Consider the following 20910-nt stretch of genomic DNA (forward strand, 5'->3'; position numbering starts at 1 on the left):
TGCCTCTCACCCAGCAAACAGGTCTCTTCTGCCTTCCCAAGCACAATCTCAACCACTCGGCAGGGACACGAGAGACGGCAGCCCTCAGCCAAACTCTCCCTGCTCACCTTCTTCTTCTCACATGACCGCAGCTTTATAACATCTTCCTCTGTCACCGGGCCCACCGTTTTCACGGAGGAAGCCTCCTCACTGGCGGTGGGACTCTGCAAGGCCTCTGGTTTGGGATCTTCCCCCTGCTCCGGTAGCGCAGGACATTCAGGACCGTCTCCCAGCCCCTCCTGGGCTGTTGTGCAGTTGGACACCTCTTGCTCCTCTGTGGAACGCTCCGTGGCTTTGCCTCCCTTCCCACCATCCCCGTGGGGCTTGCCCAGACCACGGAGGTACTCGTCAGCCTTCCTGAAGCTAAACTTCCTCTTGCGCAGCTGGTGCTGGAGCTCCTTGGAAAGGTTGTTCCTCACCAGCGACTTCCCCTCCCACTGCTTGGCCAGGTCCGTCTTGATGATGTTCTGGTAGCCATCCCCGAGGTGCGCACTGCCACTTGCCACCTAAGGAAACAGGTGACTGTATTTATGAGTCCCCACGAGTGTTAGTGACTGTGAGCGGTCACGGAGGGTGGCACTCGCTCCCTGTGGGGTGGCGGCAGCCTCTGGAGCTGCCCCCATGAGGGATAGGGCCAAAATTCGCCTGTGCCGGTTGTGCGGCCACTAAAGTGGCCCGTGGAGCTCCGTCACCCGCCTCCCCGGGCCGGTCACACGGAGGAGCCCCCGTTCCCGTTACACGCGTGTCCCCGCAGTCCGCGCCCCCCCCGCCACGTGGGACCGGGGCGGGTCCAGGCCATGGGCGTGGCCAGTCGGTGGGCGGGGCCAGGCTTTGGCAGTAACGCGGCCGTCGCTGGCTGGCGGGGGTGGGCGTGGCCTCGCGCTGAATGGGCGGGGCTGGGCGGGCTATGGAGGCGTGGCCAGGCGTTTCGAGGAGTGGTTAGACGGAGCGAGGGGCGTGGTTAGCAGTCGGGGGCGTGGCTACGAGGGCGGGGGCGTGGCCGAGCCCTCAGCTGACCGGCCGCCATTTTGTCAGGCGCTGGGAGGCTGAGCGGAGCCCGGAGTCGGGGCTTGCGGCCGCCGGGGCCGCCCCTGCCGCTCGCCTGCCCTGTGCCGTGCCGGGGGCCAGCAGCGTCCGCGCCCCCACTCGCCTCCCCGCCCGGCATGTGAGCGGCTCGGGCCCGCTGGTCTCACCCGGCTCTAGCGGTAGCAGGAGTCGCGGCGGCCCCCCCTTCCTCTCCCCCGGCTGGGCCCGGCCCCTCAGCCCCGAGCGCAGGCCCCGCGGCCCGGCCCGGCCCCGCCGCCGCCATGGCGCTGAAGATGGTGAAGGGCAGCATCGACCGCATGTTTGACAAGAACCTGCAGGACCTGGTGCGCGGAATCCGCAACCACAAGGAGGACGAGGTGAGCGGACCCGGCCCACGCCGCCAACGGGGGCGTCCTGGCCTGGGCTGGCTCCCTTCATCCCTCCGTGCTGGCTGTCACCCGCTTCCCGGTCAGGTCCTGCTCCTCCGGGGGGCCGGGGTCGCTGGGAGCTGCCTCCAGCCCCCTCCCCGCAGGGGAGGCTGCGCCAGGCCCAGAAGCTGCCGGGTGTCTCGGCCGCCCGGGAAAGGGGATGTTGTGTGGGGGAAGGTGGAAGCAGGAATCGGAAGGAGGAAGAGATGCCTGTGGGGTGTAGGCCGAAAGGGAGAGGCTGTGGGAGGACCAGAAAGCGTTAGGGGAGCCAGGAGTTGAAAAGGGGGATGAGGGAGGCTCAAGCTTGGTGCTTGCATTCCCATCTAGCGTGTTACTGTGGTGTTGAGATCCCTGATACATATAACAGGGAATTCCTTCCCATTTCACTACAGGCAACTCCCATAGCCAGCTATATATTCTTCATCGTGAAGTTGATACACAGGAAAGCTGAGTTCAGTCATAATTCAGCTTTCATATTATTCATGTTGTATACCTTTTGACTAAAATATATTTTCCTTGTTTCAAAGCCTTTGTAGGCAGAAGGCAATTGGATGTGTTGGGCTGTTATTCTCACTTGTATTAAAGGCACGTGATCAGGAAATTAGTATAGGTGAAATAACTAGTCATCAAGAACGTGTTATGTGAGACTTCCCACACTGAGGTGTCACACGTTAATTGGGAAGTAACGGACACTAAGGATATCATTTATGTTTGTCTTCAAGTAAGTAGTTGTGGCCTTAGAAGCTCTCTTACGAATGGCCTAACAGTTATGCTTTGCTGGAATATCAGTGAGTTGCTGTGGAGTTAGTGGCAGGCTAAAAATATTTGTAGACTACAGTGTCTCTCTCTAAGACTGCAATATCCAAATGGTGTCAGCTATGAAAAGTATCTGTAAAAGTCGTAATTGTCTAACTAAATGAAATATTTAATTTGGAAAACGATGTTCTGCATTACTGGCACTGCTGGATTGAAACACAAAATACAACTTCCAAAACCACTTGAATGTTTAAATGGCTTTTAAGCCTCTTGTGCACAGAAAAAGGGGTTAGTGATGATACCTGGGAAGCTTGGTTTTTTATTTTGATATACATTAAATTTATGGCTATTGATTTGGTGACAGAGAAAGATAGTGCGACTATGAAGTGTGCAGTGCCCTGCAAAACACAGGAAGCTGTATGGAGAAGTGGAAACAGCATGTTTTTGTGGACATTTAATGTGTTATACTCAAAGCTGGAACAGGTGACCAGTAATTGTATGGAGCACTTCCCCATAGCATGGTTAGGCCCAGTTTGTATGTTACGCTGCTTTTAGTAAATATGTGTTGTTCTTTGAAGCATGGGACAAAAAATGTTTCTTCAAGTGTCAGACCTCTGAGGATTCCCCAGACAAAGGTCCAGGCCTTTGTGGCACCAGTGCTCTTTGAGGAGGATTGAATGTACTGTTCTCATTTCTAAAACAATTTTGTGACAAATAGCTAATTTTCCAGGACTTCATATATATTCAGAGGGTAAAGAGCACAAGTGCAGTTACACAGTCAGGATTAAAAAGTTGCTGAGCATCATAAGCCACACTGAGTTTGTTCTGTGACAAAAAGTAGTTACGATGCCTTGGCTTTGATCTCCTTTAGAGTTAGGAAAAAATCCTCCTCAGACAATTTTGGAGGGCTCTGTATATTTGAAGGAAGCTGTTATACAGGTATACACACTCTCTAGGATTCAGGGAGGTCAAAGCAAATGTGTTATCTCTTACTGTAAGTAAGAGGCTGATGTCAATTACAGTGGTGGGGCTGCAGCATTATTGTATTTTAAACGATGGTAGTTAAACCTGTTAGTTAAGTTAGTTTAAACTTGTAGTCTGAAATACAAGTTGAAAGATTTTTAAGTAGGTAACTGAAGAATAGTTCTGTTTATATCCTCATGTGAGCAGCAAAAATTAAATCCTGAATTTCAGGATGTGTTCAGCTGGTCAGGAGGCATTGCAGTGATGAAATATGTGTCTTCTGTAGCACAGACTGTTCTGGAATCCTTCAAAGATTTTGCTTATTACATAGAGGGGCTGCAAACAGCACAGGACTGTTCCTTTCTCTAGACCAGCTAGCCAAAGAGGGCTGTAAACCTTCTGCTATTAAGATGCTGGGCATTGATTCAGTGCTTCCCAGGCAATGGTCTTTGATCTTTGCTAATTTTCAGGTGATGTTACAAAATCAGAATAGTATTTTAGAGGAAGTAGCTGCAAAAATTCTTCCTCCTTTTCCTACAGTGCTTCCATTGTTCATTGTATCTCTTACATGTTGCTCCAGTGCTGAATGTAGTTGTTCTACCAACATTTGTGTATCTCAAGATAAGTGTCTAAGCTTAAGACGCACACTCTGTCCTGTACACAACAAGTTTATTTAAAACAGCAGCGTGCTTTGCTGGCAAGGATAGGAGATGTTGATCTAAGCTCAAGAAGAATTACTCTGTGAAAGATGTCTCTGGAAAGGAGATATTGTGGTTGTTAAATAAAAATTACATGGAAAGAACTGAAAGCATGATTATTGCTTTGACTTCTGATTTAGTTATGCTTTTTGTAGAAGGCTAATTTCTGTTGTATGTGTTGGTTCTTGTCTCTTGGAATTTAATTGTATGGAAATTCTGCCATCGCTTTTTCCCCTCATCATTTTGGGCAGCCTCTCCTGGGACGTAGGAGATAGTAAGACTTATTCCTTTCCAGTTTCTCTGCTGGTACCATCACAAGCGAGTGTACCTGGTATTTCACTGACACATCGAGGATGTGTTTGTGGCGCAGGATGCGCCAAGTGGTTGTGACCTCGGTTTCTCAGTACAGCTTTTCACCAGACCCTCTGCGTTCTTCCTTGGTGGTTATATGTTCACCCTGTATTGCTGGGACTCTTAAGCGCGCTCCCCAAGGCTTGTTGTGAAGTTAATGGAGCGCCACGAGCTCCTTACCAATAAATTTTAAGTGTCCTCCTCAGCTCAGTAGAAGAACCAAGAGGGTACTGGAGGCTGCCTGGTGCTGAGCTCACATCCTTGTGGCAGAGTGCTTGATTACCTGTCAGAGGCCATTTTCATTTTAGTTTCTGGTCTGTATCCAAAGCTGACCCGTTAATTTTGCGTTTAAAACACTGGAAGGGAAGTGATGGCCTTCTGTAAGGATGAGAGGTAAGGGGCAGGAGTTAACACAGTCACTTTTCTGTGCAGACGTGCTCTGTTTGTTTTCCAGTCTTCCAGGGAAAACTGGAGCTGCCATCATCCTTCTGCAAAGTAAATGCTAGCATGGAAGGAATGAGGCAGTATAACAGCATTAGAACTTTCCCTAGTTTGACGTGTTGTGTTTGCTTTTCAGCGCACTGTACAGATGCTTTAATCCCCGTGGTGTTTCCCAGTGCCAGTTCAAAGTTTGAGGGAAAGCCAAACCTGCAAGACAGACGTTGATCCTGTTCTATTCTCCCTGACCTTCACTTCTAATATGTCATTCTCTCTTTTGTTTGGAAGACAAATCTTCTTGGTAGTGAAAGCAGTGAGTTTTTCATCTGCTATTAGGTGGGTTTGTACCCTATGGAATAACTTCTCCCACTTTGTGCCTGCTTGTTACGGATGTGCTGCACAGCAGGCTCAAGGGGAGCGTGGCTGGTACCATAGGCAATTAAAAGTAGAACAGATTTTTTTTCCTAGCTATTCCAAACTGAGAAATTATTTTTGTTTAAGGGTGTTTTCCTGAGTGTGAAATAAAGGAAGGGATATTCCTTTGATGCTATTTGTCTCTTGCACAGTGTTTTGCATTTGCAGTTAAGAAGTTTGTTGGTCCCAAAAAGGAAGCTGCTGTCAGAGCTATGGTGAGAGGTTCCTTTATAAAAACTGAGATGATAAAATAACAGAAACAGAGATGTTAAATGAGTGGTCCTTCATCCTGTTCAGGCCATAGCCTGTTTCAAGAGCCTTTGATGGAGAAAGGGTTAAAAAAAGTCCTGCATGAAATGTCTGTGTGCTTCTCTCATAACTTGAGAAAATTGCCTCCTTCTTCTTTCAGAGAATCTGCTGCTTGTGTGCCAGGATGAGCACTTCACATTTTTGGCAATCAATACTTGCAGGAAAAAGCATATAAAAAAATTCACGTTTTCTTGTGTATATTGTTCAGTGATAAGCATCTCATTGCTGGCTTATATTTAAGAAGTTGTTTTGTACAGAAGCAAGTTGGAGGAGCGAAAGGAGCAATTCAGTGTTTCTGGTTGGAAAAAAATAAAAATTCATTTTGGTTGATAATGTAATGTTAAGCGAGAGGCGTGTTGAGTGCCCATGCTGTGAAATATGTATTTCATTCTTCAGAAAGACCGGGCTTACCAAACCGGCAGCGTGTTCTCACTTCTTAGTGACTGTTACCTGAGGACAGTGGACTTGTATTGTTAAAAAACCTTTTCCCCTAAATAAAGGGCTGCTGTGCTTGACTGCATGCATCCAGCTACTTTTCTGGTACGCTTTCAGATGAGATGATGGTCTAAGGAGTTTTGAGGAGTCTTTTAACGTCACAAACATCTTTTTGGGCACAGCCTGTCATCAGTGAGGCTGAAGGACCACCTAATGCTGTGGTCTTCTGACAGCTTCGCCTCCGGCCACTCTTGCAGTGTTAGTGTCTAATGGTAAAGGCTGTAGCGTGGAACATAATAGGGGAATTTTGAGGAATGTTAAAAAGCTTGTTGGTGCCCAAGACTGAAAAACCAGCCCAACTGATAGGCAGCGTGCAGTTCATTGATGACAGACAGCTCTTTCAGTCGATGATGCTCGATCACTTACTGCTTGTCATATGTGTGTTAATATCTTTGAAGGGAGCTCATTATTCCGCCCACTTTCGAGTGGATCTAGAGTTGCTATTGTTAATTCTTTGAGCATGTGAATCGCTGGAAAAGACAAAGTCGGAAATAGAAACAATACACAAAAGAGGGTTTGGGGAAGGACCTCGCAGCAGTTGGTAAAAAAGCAGACTAGTAGTGGCCTCCAAGGTGGCAAGGCCTAGAGCACAGTGTCCCCAACGTACCTGCTGTGTCACAGAAAATAAAGAGCCTGGAGCTGTGGAACACAAGCCAAGCTGTGGGCTTTTTCTTGTGTGATTACGAGCACAGAGCAGCTGAGGCTTTGCATTAGTGCTGCCTTTCATTAGCTTCTTGCTTTCTCCTGTGTTAAATATTACTTAATTGACTGTGGCATAAGTGGGGCTAATAGCTTTGTTCCCAGTCCAGATCCTCTTGTAGCCGTCTCTTCTGAGGGTTTGAAACGCTCCAGACAGATCGTTTTCCTACACATGTAAGTAAAAATTCTGCCCAGGCAGGTCCAGGGGAGAGGAAGAGCTTTCTGGTACCTCATCGTGAGAAGTGGAGTGGCCCATGCACTGCACCATTCACGAGGCCGGTGAAAGAATGCCCATAAAAATCAAAGTAGAATCAAGATAACCACATTTCTGTACTGTGGTCATCTTCAGAGAGCTGTTTATTTGATGCTTTTTGATGCAGCTCTCTGTCTCAGTGCTGAGTGCAGAAAATGGGGCCTTTTGTGATTTCCTCTAATGTCATCAGTGTTCACAAAAGTGACTGACAAACCTCTTCCTCTGCGATGTGGGTTAGTAAATATATTTGGTGTACAAAGAGTACCTTTAGGTTTTTCACTGAGAAGTTTTCTTTGGTAGTGTGTCCCGTTTCTTGTGTGATGTGAAGAGCAGCAAGAGAAGCATTAATAGACATGCATCAGAAAAACCGAGTCATGGGACCAGTTACAAAGAAGCATTTGTGTTCCTTAGGTTATTAAAAAAACCTGATCGTTCATGCTGCAAAATAGAAATGCTTCATAATCTGAAGGGGAGTCTGCTTAAATCCAGGTGGCAGGAAGTAAAAGATATTTGAGTAAGGTGCAGAAAATAACATGGTTAGTGGTAGCGTTAGTAGCTCATAAGGGTGGTTGAGTGCCTTTTTAAACAAGAAACATACGTTCAGAATAACTGACAATACTTACGAGTCCTGTTGAATACCAAAGTGCAACTGAGCATGAAAAAATGTGAGGTTCATACCAGTTTACCTCCTCAGTCAGTGCCCAGCAGGCTGCTCAGACAGGGTTTGTAGATCACGTAGTTGAGGGCTGACTTCGTATTTGCTATTTCCTTTTTATTGTTATTTATTTTATGACCTAGGTGTTCAAGCCTGTTAGCTTTCGCTGAGAGATTCGAATGTTAAAAGGTGTATAAAGGGAAGTAGGCATCAATGGGTGGAACTTTCTTCTGGTGGGCTTCATCTTCATGGCAAATTCAGGCTGCATAAAATCTATCACTGCCACCTACTGCGGCGTGACCGAGCTTCAGCCTGGATTGTTTAGAGCAAACGGCATGATTGTACAGCAGGGAGTAGGTGAACAAATTTACTTTAATTACACAAATATTTGCATTGAATTTAAGAAGTCAGCGACGGCCATGAACCATCTTTTTCTTCATTGTCCTTCTTACCTTCCATAACGGAGAAATACTCATAGCTTTGCATGAGTCAGTGTTACACCTTTGTAATATTTTCAGTGTTACATGTTTATACAGTACTAATACATTGTTAAGTGTCTTTTTTTTTGTGATGTTTCCCTCTGAACTAATTCCAGTCAGCTGAGTCTTGGAAACAGTAGCTACTTTAGTTCCTTGGAAGGAAGTGACTATTTCCTATACATACAACAGAACACGTGCTCATAACGGCACCTACCTTTATCAAAGCCTGAAATTATGCATAGAAATATGTCTGGAACTAGCAAACTGAAAAAATCTACTGTGAGAGTACTTGCATAGCTTTTTGCATAATAATGTAAAAATAAAAGTTTGAGCACATCTTGTGTTTGTAGGGATCAGCACTTTTATCTGACGCATCTCTCTGGTCTTAAAAGCTGTCTGCGCAGGTATGATTTAGGCAACGCAGGCCCCTGAGGATTGTTTAATTGCCATGCAATTAAATTAACAAATACTGTGATCAGACTGGAGACGTATGTATCTTAAGGGGCTGATCACACTAAGAGACATCTCTAGAGCCTTGCTTACTGATTTCTGTTGGGCTGGGTTGGATTTTCCTATCTAATGCCTGCTTAATTGTTGGCATCTCGGCCTGGGGAGGTGGTCCAGGATGGCTTGCGTAGCTCCAGCTTCCCGCGTAGGTGCTCTTTTGTGAGGAATACTTCAGTCGTCTTTGGGTGAACTGCTGGAAAGGTGCTGTGCGTGGGAGAGTGCAGGAGCACCCTGGTGCTGGAGAGACGTTGCGGTGCTCGGTGTGTCTGGGGCAGCCTTGGTCTGGCTCTGCCTTGGAGTCCCTTTGGATGAGCAGCAGCAGCTCTGCTGCTTCTCTGAAATCCAGTCCTTCCTTTCAAACGTACCAGTTTGGAAGAGCGTATGTGTTTTTCTGTAGTTCCTGTGCTGGTTTGTTTGGGGTTGTTTCGTGTCTGCTCTGAAACTGGTAGGTGTACGCTACTTGCTTAGCATCTCTCTGAATTTTTAAAATAAGCTTCAAAGGTTTTTATTGGTTTATAGAATCACAGAATTGCCTAGGTTGGAAGGGACCTTTCAGATCATCGAGTCCAACCATCAACCTAACGCTGACAAAAAACATCACTAAACCATAACCTTATGAATCAGTTTAGGATGGATAGATGCATCGTGTCAAATTTCAGTCAGTATGTATAATTTCAGGAAACATTAAGAAAAGAAGAAAATGTAAATTGACTTTTCACATACCTCCATCAGTGTCGTTTGGCCAAGGAGTTTGCTGTCTCCCTTTGGCTGTAATGGACAAAGGGGTAGTGGGTAATGCATCAAGTTTCTAATGACAGAGAAGACTGCTGCAGATGAAATGGCAAAGGTTCACCTTCATGCCTGCGGTGTTCATCACTGATGAGAACAGTACATTAGTCTAGAATCTTAAAGTACCTACAAGATGAGGGAATAAATCCCTGGACAGCTAATTACCAAAGGCAAACTGAGACATGTTAAAACACATCTAGCGAGACTGTTTATCACCAGCTCAGGGAAAGATAAGCTTACCTTTTCAAAATGCCTTTCAAGTCGTAACATGTTTTCTGAGCTCTTTATTGCCCCTGACTACCCTCTGCACCGTTTGATTTTGGCTGCTGCAAAACTGGTTTAAATGAATGCTGTGCAATTTCTCAGTTATTGCTTATATTGTTACATGCTTATCTACCTTGCTTGGTTTATGGTTTTAGTGGAGTTAGTTGTGAGATAGCGTGTGCCTTGGAATTCTCTTTCTATCCAGCCGTAGAGTAGTTTTAATGAAGGCTCCTCTTACTTATCACAAATAGCTTTTCCTACAGTATTTAAATAATATAATATTTTTAGTTATGTATGACAGAAGTTAACATTTAATATGTCTAGTGCTGCGTGGAAAGCAGCACGTTTCACCTTTTTATGCTCTTCACTGTTCCTTCAGTTGATTTATCCTGTGCTGTCATGATAAGATGCTTGTGTATCAGGTACTGTAGTCAATTATAGGTGTATAAATTCTATTTGACTAGTTCAGTGGCATTTTTTGACATGAAGTACTGCTTTTGAGGGTTTTAATAGAAGCCCGGCAAGTGATATGTATTTCTTTCCAGTCCTGTTCTTAAGTTGGGAGGTGGCAGCTGATCTGCACTGTGCTTGTAACAGGATCTTCTGCTTGAAGCACAAACTAACTCAAAAGTTGCTTCGCCTCCACGGCACATCTGTGGTGTAACTCCATTTTGTGTTAAGCGTGGTGGTCGTGTCCTGTGGCTTGCACGCCACAGGTCGTATTTCTTAAGATCATCCAAAAAGGTAAAAAGGGAGGGGCAGTTGTTGCTTTTTTTCCTGGAAGCTGGAGCGGTGGACATCTTCCTCTCATGTGAGATCGTCATGTGCTCGCGCCCAACGTGATTTCATGGAGTTAATGGCAAGCGTATGTCTTACGGTGCTACAAAAAAAGATAAATCCTGCAGTGCTTAAAAGAAAAGAAATTACATATTTTGTGCTTATTTCAGTGATTTGTTTTTATGTTCTACTTATTCCAGTCTTTCTTCTGTTTCAGAATGATGTAGGTATGCATTTATATCAAATCATATCTTGCACCTTGTGGCATTCACTGTTAATCATCCTTTCCTTAAAACACTGTATTTAACCCCGGAAGTGCCAGAGAAGTAGGGACTGATGTTCACTGACGTTTTGCTGTTTCATCTGGGTGGAAAGCACTTGGCTGTTGCAGTAAGTGACAGGCTTGAATCTCAAATTGGCTGCAGCAGATGCAGTCATTGAGGCTGGATCCTGACAAGGACTTTGGTGGAGGATTCTGCCGCGTTTGCTTTGTTGGACCGTAACCCTCAGTGGTAAGAACATGAGTTTTCCTTCTCTTGGTTTCAGAAGATGGTATGTGGTTGAGATAAGAGTACAGCTTCTTTGAGACTATTGGAAATGAGTAGCTTTCATGATTAAACTTAATATAAATGTTCTGTAGTGATATCTCTTCTAATCATTAGTGTCGTCTTATCCGTCAATGAAAGTACAGCGAAGAGAGTCACATTTCCGAAGAATGTAATTGTTGTTCAGTTAGATCAGTGATTTTTCAACTTCATTCACATATTGCTTAAAAAAAACCAACCAAACGGTCTTATGTGAACCTCTCTGAAATTGTCAGCAAACCCCAAGTTTGGAATTAAGGTTTGGTGTTTTTTGAAGTTAATTCAAAAAACTTGTCTTGGGAAGTGAAAAATCCTATAAACTGACGTTTTGGTTCTCTACCATGACCCACTTTTCCCTTCTACACTCCCTCTGTTTCAAAGGGGTTGTCTCTTTGAGTCGTGATACCTTCATTCTCATTTTAGCCACTCGCACTAGCTTAAATGCACATATTTTCTGGGTGAGGTCTTGGAATTCTTGAGGAATTTGGGCTCATTTTAAAATTTAGCTTGTGTACTTTGTTAACGGATATAAAATGCTTACTGCGTCTGTTTGGTGGAATACATTAAGAAATGGCAGTTGTGACTTTGTGCTGTATTCACAGCTTTGTTGGGTAATTACTGTTAACATCTGCATGCTTTACTTGTGTTGTAGCTGAGCTGCTCTGCACGTGTTTCTGTCATCTTCCTCCTTCGGAGGGATACGTGAGTGGAAACAAGCACCGGGTGGTTGCTATAGCAGTTCATTAAGGGCTTGTGGGGAAGGCTCCTTTCCCGCTTGGCAGCCTAGCGCCTAGCAGGAATAAAAGAGCTCCTCTCAGCTCTTTTCCCTGCGTTATCATATGCCCTTCAGCTTCTGACGGCAGCCTGGCAGCTTGGCCTGGGTTGCCATCATTCGGAGGGGGTTCTTGTCCGTAATGGCTCTGCTTGTTCTCCAGTACAGCGGGACTGAAAGGCTGCCTTATAATCGCCGCACTCGCTCAAAGCGGTCTGGCTGGGGATGGCCCAAAGGTCTCTATAAATATTGTGATGTTAGAAGTGCTTCTCAGTTGACTGGCCAAAAATGTGGGAGCAATTGAGTAGCATCCTGGGAAGACTTCAAATAATAAGACTGTCATGGAATTAATACTTAAGAAATATATCGATATTATAATGAATACTGTGAGCATAAATGAACTGTGAAGTATTTTCCTTTTGCATTCCTTTCTTCATGGGATCTCAAAAGCGTTTAAGGAAAAACTGAGCCAGTTATGCCCTGGGAAGTACTTATTTTTAATTACCATGATAGGAATTGCTATATTGGGATTTATGCAAAAACTATCTGAATCAATGCTGGGAAAAGTATCCAGATTTTGTCCTGGTTTAGTATGCAGATGTTTTTCTTTTTTCTGCAACCATTTAGGCCTTGCTGAGCGACTGCCGTTACTTCTTCATTGCATCAAGTGATGGTTCTCCCATTTACTGCCTGGTTTGGCTCTGTTGAAGAGCTCTCAGGCTGCGGCGTGGGGCCTGAGAGCATCGGTTGCCTGAAAATGCTTTGGGGTGGCCTCCGGTCTGGCCCTCGCAGAGTTCAGCGATTCTGGTAGCCACAGTCTGGGGAAGGGCTTCACTAGAGACCTGCACATGTGAACTTGTTTCCTTCGTATTTATGTAGATGTTAAATGTGGTAGCGAATCTGGCGAGGTGGTTGGGGTTCACGTTTAAGTGGGAGACTTAAATAGATCAGTTTTCTTCATATTGCTTATTCATGATAGTGCTACTCCAGAGAGATTAACAAAAAGTTAATACCTGCTGATCCTTTAAAGCTTTCTATATATAGGGTCTTACATTCCTTGTAGTCTTCTAGGATTTGAAATACAGCTGGTTTGGAAGGACTTGTTTCTGCTCTTCAAAATCCCTTTTTTGAGTTTCAGATCTGATTTGGGGTTCTGTAATACACTTTTCCAAAAGTCCCTCGTTCTGTTGGGCTAACTGGGAGACAGGGCTTTGCCTGCAGGCTGCTGGGGCCATTGAGGGTGGCTGGTGGCTCGGGAGTCTGTACCAACATTGCTGGGCTATACATTATTGAACTTTTCTGTACTTATTTTTGTTTGTTTTTTTTTTTTCCCCCAACTGGTCACACGGTGGTTCACGTTCAGCTCCCAAGAGGTTTCCAGGAAACTGAAGCTAATTTTGAAATAGTTTTGGTATAGGTGCCATGGGAAATGAAAATTGTGCTTTCTAGTAATGGACATAAAGCCTCAGAACCTGCGTGTTGGTGTCCTGCACCGAGAGCCAGTGCCGACCTTGCTGACCAGGATGCGACAATGGGATACACACATGGAGGATTCTGTGACGCTGCTCCAGTGCGCTCTTATGTGTGCATAAAATATTCAAGGCTAGGTACAATGTATTTGTAGATCAGTTGCATGGTGTATAAGTCGTTCTTTCAGCATCTCTGTTCAAGTGTGTATTTTCTACTCTCAGAAGGTTTGTTGGTGTGGGGTTTTTTTTGTTTTTTGGTTTTTTTTAGTTTAAACTTCACATGGGAGTTGTCTGGACCTGAATTACTCTCAGGCAATGGATTTAGAATCCCAAATCTTCTAGTTTCTGGGAGAAGTCACCTGGGCTCTACATTGGAAGTGTTTGGGGGAAATGGCATCTCTGGTTTTGGCAGATGTGATCCACTTGCCTGTATCCAGGAGGACAGATGGGGATCCCTGTAGAGGAAAGGGTTGTTTGGGGTTTAGTGTGCTCTCCCTTTACCTGAAAATTCCCATTACAAAGACAGTATTTCTACCCCAGTTACAGGCATTTAGGAATATCTTAAATTTCTTCAACTAAATTCATTTGCCAGCTTGCTTTCTTTAGACCTTCTGATTTCCGTTATGCTGGAGAGCGGGACTGGTGTTTGAGGTACCTCGGTGTGCTGCAGGAATGGGTCAGACAGGAGCTCCATCAAGGTCAACAAAGATGTTTTACTAAAAGTCTCAAAATAACAAACGTGGTTGCACCTGAGCTTACCCGTGCCAGGGAGGACCTGGCTTTTATCCCTCTGTACGTGCAAGGTTTGAGAGAAAAGCCAAATAATCATTCTGCCTATATAGAAGCTGTTAAACCGGGGAAGCTGCAGCTCCTCTGAATTATGTGTATTCACCTTGTGTCCTGCTGGTGGATTCTAATTCTGGTTTCACCAGACTCTAAATGACAGTGGTGTGAATTGTCGCTACGTGACTGCTGCTTGGGGTACGAAGTCCCTGCATTAAAATTCAGTTGCTGCCTTTCCTCACCTGGATCGTTGCAGCATCTCTTTGCTCTGCAGACCTTGTACTTTGGGTTTTTTATTGTCACCTGCTATTTATTAAAAATAACATTCTCTGCTTCTAGCAGCATACTTTTATGAGTTGAAGCACTCTAGGATATTGTAAAAGACAAAAGAATCATTGGGATAATAATCAAAATTTAGTGTTAAGGGGAGAAATGTTAATTAAAGGCAGGCGAGTAGACTTCTGTGTTGAAAATATTGTTTTGGTGGAAGGTAACGGTATTCAGGCAGAATTTTACTTTGAAAGAAGGTAATCTCTTTCCGACCTGGTTCCTCTGGCAGTTGATATATTTATATGGAATGTGAAATGCCCTGGTGCATGTGTGGCTTTCCAAAGAGATTATTTCTCTCTGCATTTAAATTTTCATGATTTCTGTAGCAGATCATAATTAATTGTGAACTGAAAGAATCTCTGACTGAGCTAAGCCTACTTCTAAAGTAAAATCTTTACAGATATTTTTAAATCCTGCACTTGCCACATCCTTCCCACAACCACAGACGTGATTGTTTGGAAAGAAATGAAGGACCGATATTTAAATGTAAACATTATGACATTTAGCTCTCTGAATTCCTGAGAAATTCATAACAAATAACCGTTGCTTATCAAAATGTGTAAATGGGGAGATGGCTCTCCTAAGCTGGGAGCCCGGGAGGGGGTGTCGTTGCGGTGGGTGGGTGGATGGCCGAGGTTACTGGTACCCTGTACCAGACTTGTGCTGCGTCCCTCCAGGCGCAAGGACTGTTGTGGGTGCACACCTGCAGTGCCATCCCTGTACAGCATGCCCAAAAGTAGAGTAACTCACGCTATTTTCATCAGCCATCTTAAATTTGTGGGCTGTTAATAGTGTTTGACACAGTTTGTTCTAGCCTGGTACTGAATGGGTGATCTCAGGCTTCCCATTGCGGTAAGTGACCGGTGTATCTTCTAGGAATGGTGGAACCCAGGTTTTGTCAGACCTCTGGGTGCACAGTCTCCACTGAACACCTTTTTTCACAAATCTTTGAAACTGGAGCTCCGGACTGAACAGTTTAATTGCAAGGGAGAGGGGGGCGAAGGGAAACCACCGAAGAAACATCTTGGCGTACTTTTGGTTTTCTAATGGAGTTGTGCCGTTTCTCGTTAATGAATGGTTTTGTCAGAATTAAGTGCTTACCTAAATAGTGTGTATGTGAGATTTGGTGCTTGCAAATGATGAGTTCTGCTGCTTCTGTCTGCTAAAATGCGGGAAATCTACAAAACTGCAAATCAACATAAATTTTTCTGGTTTGTTTTCCTCAGGCAAAATACATCTCCCAGTGCATCGATGAGATCAAGCAGGAGCTGAAGCAGGATAACATTGCCGTGAAAGCAAATGCAGTCTGCAAACTTACATATGTAAGTGCCTTGCTGGCATACCGTGTCATCACATCTTTATTTTTTTCCTTTCTTGCTGACTAGGTGCTGGTCTTCACTCTGAATTCCCACTTCTCTTAGACTGCGGTTTCTTAGACTCTTGTAAGTGCAGGCTGCAGGTGAAAATGTTCCCAGCCACTTCTGAGGTCAGAGGCTGCATATTCCCGTTTTGTTCATTCTGCTGGCACTACTGTTGGTACAGTTTTATTTTATTAAGATAGGTCAGGAAGCTAATCTGATTTAAAACTTTAAAAAGTTGCCTTCAACTGGATTGTTCCTTATCACGCAGTTGCATGAGCACTTGAAACTGGTGTTTGTTTCTGTTTGCACAGTCCTTTGTTGAGAAGGAGAGGGAGGAAATACTGCTAAAGAATTATTTTTGTCGTTCTGTTCTGGTTTTCATTTAAAAGAAAAAAATCCAGGAAAAACACCCTTCACAATGAATCTTATATAACTGCCTATGTGGTACCTGGAGTTAATTGAAACTATTTAAAACTTGCTTCTGGTGGAACTTTGAGACTTCTTTCACTTAGTGCGGGGGGTGCAGAATGTAACATTATTCATAAACTTGAGACGTCTTCTGGTATTATTTTTGGCCTCTTGTTACGTCTTCAGTTTTATGAGGTATCCTGACCTGTTTTCTTGAGTCCCGTATTTCAGAAGTTTATCTTGGCTTCTCTGCTCACAGTTACAGATGCTGGGCTACGACATCAGCTGGGCTGCTTTCAATATTATTGAAGTCATGAGTGCATCGAAGTTTACATTCAAAGTGAGTTCTCTGTGTCACTGCAACTGTGCGAGCCGGGCAGCTTCAGTACTGTATTTAACGCATGCGTTGGTACATTGTCTTTTCTTTTGCTTTCTTCAATACAGAAGGGAGGTGGGCTGTATTTGTTTCTAGTGCATGGATAATACTTGGCCTGCCGGTATAGGCTTTTTCTGCCAGATACCCTGTTTTTTTCACAAAAGCTATGATGCCTGTTTTTTATGTGAAGACCACCTAAGATCCCTAGCAGCAGGCGTATTTTATTTTGTAATAGCTTTATAATTTTTTTCTTGAAAGGTTTTGTACATGCTCTGTGTGGCAGGCCTTTTTCACCAAAGGGAGTGGAATGTTACTTTGTAACAAAGAATTTCCAAGTTGTGCTTTAGTACCTAAAAAATCAGGCGTCAATACAGACAAAATAAATGTAATAGTCTCCATTTCTCCTACTGACAGACCTATCTTATTTCTACATGTTCGTGGTCATTGAAGCTGTATGTTTTAATAAAGTAGAGAAGGTGAAGCTAGTTTTATTATCCTTGAGAGAGATGTATTATCTCTAGAGATGTTGCTTGTCCGAGACTATTCTTTCCTGATCCAAACCCCTTTTTCTGGAGAACCCTACTATGCCTCTTCTGTTAAGAAACCTCCTGCCTAATTGCTCATCTTTTTAATACTGCTTGTGAAGCTACCAGTTGTTGTTCATCTAAACATTGTCTGAACTTACTTTTTTTTCTTCCTTGCCTTTTTCCAGAGAATCGGTTACCTAGCTGCCTCTCAGTGCTTTCATGAAGGGACTGATGTAATTATGTTGACTACTAATCAGATCCGAAAGGTAAACTTTTTACTCCATTTCTTAATTTTTTTCTCGTAGCGTCTCCCTACTTGTATTTTCAGATCAGTACAAAGTATTTCTCTTTTAGCAATATAAAGGTGTTCAAGTAGAATCCCGCTTGCTTGGTTTACAGTCTGCTCTCATTCCGCAAGCAGAAGGATTAATTAAATACTGAGGATCTGACCATGGGCTTCCCTCGTGCTGTCTCAGACCAGCTCTCTGTGTTTATTTGCCACAGGGAATGGTGACAACAATAACCTTTGTTAAGGTTACTAGTCTCTTAGCCAGCCCTTAGAAGAATGTAATGGGTAAGAAAAATGTCCTCATTTCTGAAGTAAAATGAGCAGTAACTTGGGTCCACAAACCTCCTATTTGTGAGGGCCTGTTTTCTTCTGTTTAATAACAGACCAGGCTTTTGACTTCTTTCGTATAATTGTGTCTAAAAAAAAATGAAGAGTGTGTGTAAAGTTGTATTCTGTATTAGTGTACCAAAGTGTGTTAGATTTATTTTCATAGAGCTTTAGCCCTTGATTTTTTTCACAGTTATTGGGTCACAGCATTATTTTCTTCAGATTACAGATATCTTTTTAAAGCTCTTATGTTTAATTTTTTTTAAAGTATCTCTGCTTAAAAACTTGACTGATCCAGTACAAGATGTGCCTACATTTTTAACATCTAAGTAGCTAAACTGTCTTTTACTTGCTTAAAAAAGATCAGTGGGATGTTATCCAGCATCTCTCCTAACGACTTAGTGCTTTTCCCTTTATCGTTTAAACTGTTCTGCTCTGACAACTGCATATTTTTAATAATGTCCATCCATTTTCTTTACTATGGAGACTTTATTATACTGGATTTCTGTCACTTAATAGGGTTCTTCCTTTTTGTGCCTGAGTTTTTACTTAAAAGCATCTTTATTTGTGCCTCTTCATGTTTCGTTGATCTAGCAGGTTTTTATTTTAAGAGGCTATCGGTTCTCAAAGCCAGAATGAATTGCAAAGATTTTGTTGCTCCTTAAGTAGTAGATTTCATTATTCTTAAAGTAGAATCTAATTGCCTACCACCTGTGAAAGGTTTTAAAATGAGCTGGAAATGGCAAGGAACCCTGAAGGCCTGGCTATGGTTAGGTCTCCTAAAGCAGCCCCCGTGTACGTGGGAATCTGGAGGGTTAATTCTGTGCCGTTCACTTTGTATTCTTATTTTCTAATAACTGCAGTTAAGGATCAATCCTGTGACCCTCTGTATTCAGTGAGGTCTGGTTTTATAATCTATACTTGAACATACTCAGATAGTAATATTATTAAGAGTCAGAAGCTTAGAGAAAACTATGTAGGATACTGACTACAAATAAGTCAAGAGAAACTTGACCAAGAAAATGTATTCTACACTCTAGCGTGGGTTATGTCTTCATGGACGGAAAATCATGGTGCTGCCAGCATCTTGGAAGGAAAGTAATCCCATTTCTCTAATAGATTAAGCTAGGACATTGTTAAGCACTCGACAAGAGTGCCTGTTCCCAGTGAAGTTGATGACAGTTGGGCTTTGATTTAGCAGGGTTAGTATTTAATATTGATTTTTTAGTATTCTAAACATGTTTGTGATGATGTCATGAGGGTTTAAAAATTATTTGCTATTCCTAAAATATCACCAAGGTACCATATCTCTCGTTGCTTTTGTGTCGCGGTCATCCATCTATTGTTTGATTATGATTCCTCGTGCCCATTATTAAACCTCAGGCTAGCTGTATTTTAGCAGGTGTTGGAGGACGTTCCCATTAATAGTTGATATAAATATTCTCACGGAATATTTATATATTATATATAAGAAGCTTATATATTATATAAGAAGCTCTGCTTCTTATCTGTTGAGTGAATAAAATTGGTCTGAGAAAATTGTTTTTCAACATCCTGTGTAATCTTAAATTTTTGAGCCTGTTTTTCCTTTTTTAGGATCTGAGTAGCCCTAACCAATATGATACTGGAGTTGCACTGACTGGCTTGTCCTGTTTTGTTACTCCAGATCTTGCCAGGGACTTGGCAAATGACATCATGACACTGGTGAGTTGATAAGGTTGAAATAACTTTTTCCTGTAATTACAGAATGTTAAATTGTTCAAATGTGGTAAATATCTGTTAAATTTAGAAGTGTTGCATGTGAAAACTGACACCTGTGGGGTTTTTGGGGAGCCTTTGCAGACCTTAGTTAGCTTAAGAGGGTCACCTTGAATATTTCTATTAATTTTGGTGATAAATGACACTGAGTTTTCAACAAGTGGTTGAGTGTCCCTGGGGAAATTTTGAGACAGTGGTGTGGACATAAGGACCTTGAGAAGAACTCTGGAAACACAGAGTTGCTAAGGGCCTGATTGCGATTATTTCATTAACAGATGTCTCATACAAAGCCTTATATCAGGAAGAAGGCAGTGTTAATCATGTACAAAGTTTTTTTGAAATACCCAGAGTCCCTCCGTCCCGCGTTTCCTCGCCTTAAAGAGAAACTTGAAGATCCAGATCCCGGTGAGTGGATTTCAGTAAATTATTTCTGCTCCAGAACATCTGGGTATGCATGCTTTTAAAGCTCGGGGAGAGAAGACTACATGAACAGTGCTGTAATTATCTTCTGGGTACTGATTTGCCTGTTTAATAGGTAGATGAGCATATGAGAGTTTTGACAAATGTTGCCATATTAAAAATACATTCTTGAAAATGTCCAATTCTTACTTCAAACCCAAAGCTGTCAAAACCATATCTTAATGGGACAAAGCAACTTAATGATTCCTGGTTTGTTGTTTACTTAACTTGGCCATTGGAAATATTTTGGATGGTTTCAGGGTTTGGGTTTTTGTTGTTGTTTCCTGTGCTCTTTTACAAAGCTGCAGCTGTTGGCTTGCAACGGATATACTTAAAATAACTTCACATCACTTAGTATATATATTTTTTTTTTTCCATTTTTTAAATTCAAACTTTGAGTCAGGAGTGCTCTTTGGGCCCTTCAGTACTGTGTCAGTGCAATTCAGCTGCAGTGCGGGAAATTTGCAATTGCTCTGTATCGTATTCACAATTCTACCTGGTCTTCCTGGAAAGTGCTGGTCTTCCCTCGCTGCACCAAAACGCCGTACACTTGTTTCAAGACTTCAGTGTGCGATGCAGTTCTGTGATCTTCGTTTGATTTGCATGTGTGTTTAGAGGGAGAAATTTAATTGCATATACTGGACTAATTTGTGGGCACGTAAGAAGCGTCTTCCAGGGACAATATTTTTTAAAAAAACAAAACACACGCACACCCCCTCACCTGCAAACAGAGGAAGAAAATACCTATTATGCTTTATGGAGAAAAGGACTGCTCTCTACTAGAAGACTCGGACTATCTAGATTAAGAGTCCACATTGAGAACAATCAATCTGAAGGCTGAGCCATTAGAAAGGAATGAACGTGTCCAGTCAGATTATCTAAGGATTCATTATTTTTGTGTTGTATTGAAACATGTCTAAATAACACATTTTAAAGAAGCAAGAGTGCTTGGAAACTTTATGGTGAGTAGGGTTATTGGTTATTATGTTGTCTGTGTCCCACAAACAAGCAGCCCACAGTAAAGGGGGAAGGAGGCTGGCAGTGTCCTGTTCTTTCTCGTGCTGGACCCAAAGCAGATACCCAGTTTGCTGGGATGTTAGAAAATAGACACAATTAAATAAAATCCT

The 20910-nt window shown here is 43.1% G+C and overlaps 1 protein-coding gene across 2 annotated transcripts in view; it reads left to right on the top strand.

Moving 5' to 3' along the window:
• The first annotated feature begins 1033 nt into the window (after nt 1-1033).
• Nucleotides 1034-20910, top strand: part of AP3D1 (adaptor related protein complex 3 subunit delta 1) — a 44459-nt gene continuing 24582 nt past the window's right edge. For both annotated transcript variants that reach the window (XM_063357915.1, XM_063357916.1), the window contains exons 1-6: nt 1034-1442; nt 15505-15600; nt 16307-16387; nt 17136-17216; nt 19163-19270; nt 19600-19729. In XM_063357915.1, coding sequence (XP_063213985.1) covers nt 1347-1442; nt 15505-15600; nt 16307-16387; nt 17136-17216; nt 19163-19270; nt 19600-19729 — 592 coding nt within the window. In that variant the 5' untranslated portion in view covers nt 1034-1346. The remainder of the gene's footprint in view (nt 1443-15504; nt 15601-16306; nt 16388-17135; nt 17217-19162; nt 19271-19599; nt 19730-20910) is intronic.

Source organism: Chroicocephalus ridibundus, chromosome 22 (genome assembly GCF_963924245.1).
Source record: "Chroicocephalus ridibundus chromosome 22, bChrRid1.1, whole genome shotgun sequence".
In the NCBI taxonomy this organism is placed as follows: domain Eukaryota; kingdom Metazoa; phylum Chordata; class Aves; order Charadriiformes; family Laridae; genus Chroicocephalus; species Chroicocephalus ridibundus.